The sequence below is a fragment of the Chelmon rostratus genome, chromosome 15 (genome assembly GCF_017976325.1).
Source record: "Chelmon rostratus isolate fCheRos1 chromosome 15, fCheRos1.pri, whole genome shotgun sequence".
Taxonomy (NCBI): domain Eukaryota; kingdom Metazoa; phylum Chordata; class Actinopteri; order Chaetodontiformes; family Chaetodontidae; genus Chelmon; species Chelmon rostratus.
Window position 1 is genome coordinate 8618162 of NC_055672.1, and position 7207 is coordinate 8625368.

Here is a 7207-nt window from a genome sequence, read left to right on the forward strand (position 1 = left end):
ACGGTCTGGTCTGGTCCAGCTAACATTAGCTGACTGACCTGCTTGGCTCAGAGGCTAGACGGATTTCACGGATAACAATGTTTCATTTTTAAGCCTGATAACGTTAAACCGAAACGCTGGATGGTAACCGGGAAGACATAACTGGAACGGGAAGCCGTCAATGCCAAGAAAGAGGGTGAGCTTAAAGAAGTAACGTTAGCAGTTAACGTTAGTTAAGACGCTTCGACGTTAGCTGGTTTCCAGCTAACTTGGCTAACTTAGCTTTGGCATATTTACAGAACGGTGACCATCAATTTTACTACTCACATTCCTTAAACCTTTTACTGTTTTTATGTAAATAACAGAGCAGAAAGACTAGTAAGCTATTTATCTTGGTGCTGGTAGTTTAGAAGGAAACATTGTCCATAATTTATTGTTGTGAATAAGTGATTGATTGAAACGCTCTTATTTACCCTGTAATGCTAACTAGCTATTGTCAGTGGTTGCGGTGATTTGCTGATTTAGCAAGCTGGCTAGGTTAACCTCTGTTATCAGACCCCACTTTTCAGCTTCAATTTACAACGTTAACCTTACGAAGCTAGAAAAAATATTTTCGCTGGACCTGTTGCTTGATGTGAACACCTTTCTTGTCCAGGGAATGGTCAGTTCTTCGAGGAATTTCACAACTTCAGCCAAGTTCATTTTGGCTAACGTAAACAAAAACCTCATGGTGATTCTTAGGCTGCTTTAGGTACTGAAAAAGCTTAGCAGGTTCAACTCAAGGTGACAGTTTTGCCATTTGGCTGTAAGTTTGTTGATTTTCCTCACTGATTCACATCCACACAACTTTATTTCTTGGGCCATAACAGTTAAGTTATTCTTTAATTTGATCAGTAAGTCTTTTATACCCCTGATGCAAGACTTCATGACGGAATGGGGTCATTTGTCATTAATTAAATGAGTGAAACATTTGAAATGACTAAATAATAAAAGGGAATCAAGCTAACTTTCTTATTCACTAATCATTCCAGCACTTTGTCAGCACTTTTCAAGTATTGAAAGCAGTCTACCTGCCAATTCATCCCCAGATCCATGGCAAAGTGGCTGAAGGACTACCTAAACTTTGGCACCAGGCGTGACCCTCCGCAGCCCCCGAGGCCAGATTACACTGAGAGTGAGATTTTGAGGGCCTACAGAGCTCAGAAGGAGCTAGATTTTGAGGATCCATACCAGCACTCTGATAAGGAGCATCAGAATGGTGGTTTCAGCCCCTGTAGTGCCACAGTGAGCCTCCCCTCCTTCCCTGCATTTGGTTCAGTGCTGCCTAATGGCGTGGAGGTATGAGACATATGTTTTTACAGTCATATATGAAACAACAGTTTTTCTTGTTGTGTAGCAGGTATGGTGTTACACTAGAGAAATGTACCCTTGGACAACCCAGTATTTTCTCCTTGATCTCCCATTGACATCAAGTATTGAGGTGATTTTTGAGTCAGTATTACACGTTTTGTTTAAATTTTCCAGGTGAAAGTGGTGTCTCCCAAGCACAGACTAATTAAAGTGGACTCTCAGGAGTTTGGCCGCTGTAAAGTCCCCCTGAGTCCTGTGACTGTTCAAGAGGAGCCTGTAAGAACTGTTTTGCAGTGCATTTTTCCTAATGCATTTCTCCCCTTATTTACTCAATCCTTGGTTTTCGACAATTGAATTTGCAGCTCTCTCATTTGTTAGACGCTCATTGTATCTCTCTCCCTACCAAGGTCGTTCCCTCTGCCCCTGCAGCGTTGGACGCTGACACAGACTACTCTGATCCATTTGATGTTCGTCCAGACCCAAGAGGCAGACCAAACTGGGAGCCTAAATCTGCACCAACAGACTGCTGCAGCTACATGGAGCCATTTGAGGCCCAAAGGATCATCTCAGGTTAGTTACACGTTAGTTATGTCTCTTTCTCTCACTAGGCAGTACTTTGTAAACTTAACAGTTAACGTCAATTGCTGGCCCTTTGCCCTATGAAGTCAAGGCATGGAAAGTATGGCACACTGGCTATCAGAGGTAAACCCTGTAAACGTGACGGTACATTAATGTTCATTATACACGAACAGTGGACCATTTTACAACACTTCAGCAAGTTCAGGGCAAGGTGTCATCTAGTATATACTGACATTTGTATGCATCTGGCAGCTTACCATCAAGATTAACTTTTCATCTTGACTAGACTCTGGAAGGATATGAGTCAGCGCCATCTGGCCAACAGCCAGCACTTCTGCAAAACACTGTTTCCCTTGATGGGAATAGGGTGGATAGATGACTGGATAAAAGAGATGACAGACAAAACTCTAAAACACTTACTCAACAGATTTAATTTGACTTGAAGGTACATCAGTGCTCCAAATTTCTGGCTCCTTATTTTCAGTTTTAGGCAAAGTGTGATTAATGTAGTCACACTGTTTGCCTGCTTGTGGATTTTGTCTATTGTGCAGAACTGCAGCACAGCATGATAACTAACAGATCTGGGAGTGGAGATGGCGGGCAGTTATATGATAACCCATATGAGGAGAGGACTCGTCACCACCACCGAGCTGCCCCTCCGGCACAACAACAGATTCAGAGGGTTGAGGGCGGACTTGCCCAAATCGACAGCAGAGAGAGCAGGCTTCCTCAGGATGATGAGAGGCCGGCTGATGAATACGATCAGCCCTGGGAGTGGAAGAAGGACAACATTTCTAAAGCTCTAGCAGGTAAACTGGCATTCTCAGTATGTACGTTTCAAATGTGTGTTGTTTTTTTGTTGTTGTTGTTGTTTTTTAAACTAACCTACTGTATCTTCTGTCTGGCAACAGTTCAGTTCGAGGGGGCAGAAAGGGAGCGCTCACGAGCTCAGACAGAGCAGACCAGGCTCACCAAGACGGGCACTACACCAACCACAGCTGACTCAACTACACTCCGTCTAGTTGGTGACACTCCACCTCTCCTGGGAGAGAGAGTGGACCCATCTATGCCACTCGAGAGACAAGTGTAAGTAGACCTCTGCAATGTCAAAAGATGGTGTCAGTGCTTCAGATGCTTTTTCTCATTTTCATTGGAAAGCTGTGATCATCTTTCTTGCACAACAACTTTTAATTTCACATTGCTCGCTCACTTGATAATCTAATTCAAATTCTGTTGCTCATAAGTAGAATACCTCCAAAACATTTAAAGGTTGGTGGGTTTTCTTTGGGTAAAATTGATGGATGATTTGATTGAAGGATATGTACATAATTGGAATAATTGCACACACAAATGGGATATAGTTTATATTATATAATGATAAAATTGAATTCTATATTTAAAGAAGTTTAAACGCTTTGAACGTATTACTGTCACTTGTCAGCGGAAACTGTAAGGTCACCTAAGCAAACACAAATTGAGAACATATCTCTGGCAGTAGTACTATAATTTAACAGTGCTACAGTATATAACTCTTCTTGAATGTATATGCATGATCTTGATTTCCTGACCATGGTTGTTTTACTGCACTGTGTGTGTGTGACACTAGGAACATGTGGCAAGATGTTTGGGACAAATTGGATTTTAAAGATTGTTTTACAACTCTTCACTTGAGCATTTAGAGGAAATCACTTTGCAGTCTGATGTCGATCAAATCAAAGTGTCAGGTTTAATTTCTTTTGGGAACGTTTTCGTATTTCCTCTGGTTGTGTCTAATTATGTTTGTACACTGGCTCTAGTCTCTTTTTATTACAATGACTCCACATGGTACACAGTGAAGTACAAGCAAGTAACATTTAGGTGACTTATCATCTCCACTTGCTCTTTACATGCAGGGTTAGTTATTGAGCCTTTCCTTCATTGTAGAAACTGACTGTAAGCATTATTGAAATTAAAGGAAGCTGACTTTTTGCAAGGATGGCAGTTACAATTGCAACATAGATGATTGCACTGTATACATTGATCACAGCGCCTCACTGAATGGCAAAATGCACTTACTTTTAGAAAATGGCTTTTGTGCCATCAGCATTCCAGATTTAGACAGAATTCCGCCTTAAATTTCCTTCTGGGCACTTGCAGGTGGTACCATGGAACCCTGAGCCGCTCGGAGGCAGAGACTCTACTGACGCTGTGCAAGGAGAGCTCCTACCTGGTGAGGAACAGCCAGAGCTGCAGGAACGACTATTCGCTGTCACTCAGGTAGACATTCAGCGTGGGGTCACACTCTGACCCCAGCTGCATTTCAGATTAAATCATTAATATCCCACATTCAGCCATTAAGAGTTATTTACTGCACATCCTGGTCTTGTCCTATCTCAGCAGTTTTTTAATGCTTTACTGTAAGCTGTTCTGGATCTAAAAAAAACAAAAAAACAAACACAAATCCTCTTCATACTGTCTTGATTTGAAACATTATTGCACTCTCTTAAAGGGGAATTCTACCCCCGTGTGCTGCACTGCTGCTGTTTCCAAAATTATCTGATCTAGTTTTTGCCTCATTTGGGTATTGTTATGGTCTGTGGGTGGTGAGAGAGTCTCCTCAGATTCGAGCCCTTAGGCAACTTTTAATTTTTCACCATTTCCCATGATCTCTCTTCCCACCCAGTCACTTCATTTGTGTTGCTCTTCCCTCCACCATCCCCCACAACCCTCTCTGCGAGTGTGTTTTCAGCCCGAATGAATAATATGCATGAAAGCAGCTGTTTTTGCAAATCATCATCTGCATGCGGGGAATTGCTCCTAACCTCGCATCTGTGCTCTTTGCTCCTTGAGTGGTGGAACACAATCATGTGATTTGATTGCACCCAATTGAAAGCACTTGTGTGTAGCTAACCTAAATCAAATGAATTATTCAACAATGCAGGGATAGATGGAGAGACGTTTAGTGTCACAAAAAAAATGTAGATAAAAAAAGTAAGTAAGTAGTTTAGTAAGAGGAGGTTGAAAAGCGGAGACAAAAAAGATGCTTGGAAAGAGACTCCAAGAAAATCAAATTGTTTGCCCATCACTCATTTGCAGATCGTTTGAGGATTACATAAAGGTTTCTCAGGTGTCAGCATGTGACCTAAATACAGGACTAGAGTCACGTGACATTACGACCACTTGTAATCATTTGATTGAATTCCTGAAATGTGGTCATATATTGACACCTGAAGAAGGCCGTTTAATGTGGTCACAAGCTGGAGAAATATCTCAGTAAGCAGATCTTACATTGAGATTATTTATGACACAAATCAAAACACACCTCAACTAGGGTGTAGTTTTCTCCACAACCCCAAAATTCCGTTCAGTTCACAACCACAGAAAGACAAATCAGAAGTCTGGTCCAGGTTTTACGGCAGATCCTCACAAAACCAAATCAAATCAGGAAATAAAGATTCAAATGCAGCATCTGTATTCACATTTCAGTCACAGTGATAATCTACAATATGTTCACTCAGTCAGTCAGGTTTGCAGCTTCAGCCTCATTACCTCCAAGACCTGCAACTCCTGGAAAATATACAAATCCACCAGATTATTCCTGATTTGGATGATCGAAATCACACGCTCATTTCAGTCGCTTTTCAATTTAGAATCAACATTGTGACACCTCTTGACTGCAGCCCACCATGAGCGTTACAGTGACAAAGACAAGATTGCAGAAGAATTTTTGGTGTGAGGTGGAGACTGTACCAGCTTTCATCGTTTCCTCACATCTACTCCCAGAATGTGTGTGATGTTTAATTGTTTTCAGAAACCTAAGATGGTGTGTGTTTTTCCAGATGTGCTTACTCACTCTCTGCAACATTCCTCCGCAGGAAAAAATCTCTTGTTGTGAGTGTTTGCTCAGAAACGGCATTGATGCACGTTCTTTTCTGTTCTGTGAATGTCACAGCAGTCTAGTTTTAATAGAATCAGACAAGCAAAGGCGAATCTTTCCCTTCTCTCTCTCTCTGTCAGGAGTTGTAAGGGCTTCATGCACATGAAGTTCACTCAGTCTGCAGACGGGCGTTACGTGCTCGGGGAGAACAGCCCTCCCTTCTCCACCATCCCAGAGGTCATCCACTACTACACTACACACAAGCTGCCAATCCGAGGAGCCGAGCACATGTCCCTACTGTATCCTGTCATAGTGCAGACCCTCTGACACTGACACCCTCACACGCTCCTTCTCCTGGTGCTACTGATACAATGTATACTCAATATTTACCCTTTTTTGCCCCTTTCCCTTCCTACACGCCTTTACACTTCAATTCTACCTGCACTGCTCATAAGAGATTGGACTGTTTGGTGCCATGTTTTCCGTTTACCATAACCCCAGTAACTACACTGGCAGCTTAATAAGAGAGCTTCTTGTCTCATAGATACACGCCTGTGAACTGGTTTTGCCACTGAAATCCGTGTATTTTAATACCATGGACTCCTGAGAATCAGCCATCATTAATATTAAGAGTGGTAGCTGAGTACTTTCATGATTGCATGATTTCTCTTTGACTGTATTGCAGAGATAGACTGTACTGCCAGGTCACTTAAAGGATAATGGTGGTGTTTTGGTTTGGTCTGTGCCAATCATATAGGTTGACTTTTCAGCCAAGGCAGCGGTTATTTTCTTGTGAATTGTATCTTTTAAAGTGACAAAAAAAAAACAAAGTGATGAATATGAAGGCGTGGGGATTTAAACTAGATGTAGACAGTAGACAATGCAGTAAAAAAAAAGAAAAAAAGCGTAACTCCAAACTACACTGTTATTATCCTTTTGGGTGTTAGTTTCAGTATCAAGCAAACCCCACATATTTAACCTTGGCCATCTCTGGGTTTCTCTATGTATCAGAGGCCTGTGAATGTTATCTGATGCTGTAGCTGCGAGCCCTGCGGTGTCCTCCTCAGTTCATGTTACTGTATGTGTGAACGACAACAAAGTGACGGTATCAACGACTTGTTAACTTCACACAGTAACAGACTTCTGCAATACTAGTTTAGAGAGTAATAAGTACAGTATTATATTGAAAGCTTGTGGCTTTGTGATCATGACTATTAAAGAAGCTTTGGTAGATTATTTACTGTTATTTGCTGTTTTATAAGATTTTAAATGTGTGTTGAAAATAAAGGTGTCGTCTGTTTTTAAATTGTCTGTGTGTTAATTTGGCTCTCTGTCAGTCTGTGTGTTTGACCTTTCACAGCATACAGAAGGCTTGAGAATACCACATAAATGTCACATAAACAGATTGTTGTGGCCAAATGTAAGATTTTAGATTCTGGAGGC

The 7207-nt window shown here is 41.5% G+C and overlaps 1 protein-coding gene across 1 annotated transcript; it reads left to right on the forward strand.

Moving 5' to 3' along the window:
- Positions 1 to 7: 7 nt before the first annotated feature.
- On the forward strand, positions 8 to 7054 carry shda (Src homology 2 domain containing transforming protein D, a). The gene is made up of 8 exons (XM_041953838.1): positions 8 to 175; positions 1068 to 1317; positions 1504 to 1605; positions 1737 to 1899; positions 2460 to 2717; positions 2820 to 2994; positions 4045 to 4164; positions 5905 to 7054. The coding sequence occupies exons 2-8, from the start codon at positions 1072 to 1074 to the stop codon at positions 6089 to 6091; spliced, it is 1251 nt and encodes a 416-aa protein (XP_041809772.1). The 5' UTR covers positions 8 to 175; positions 1068 to 1071; the 3' UTR covers positions 6092 to 7054.
- Positions 7055 to 7207: the final 153 nt, after the last annotated feature.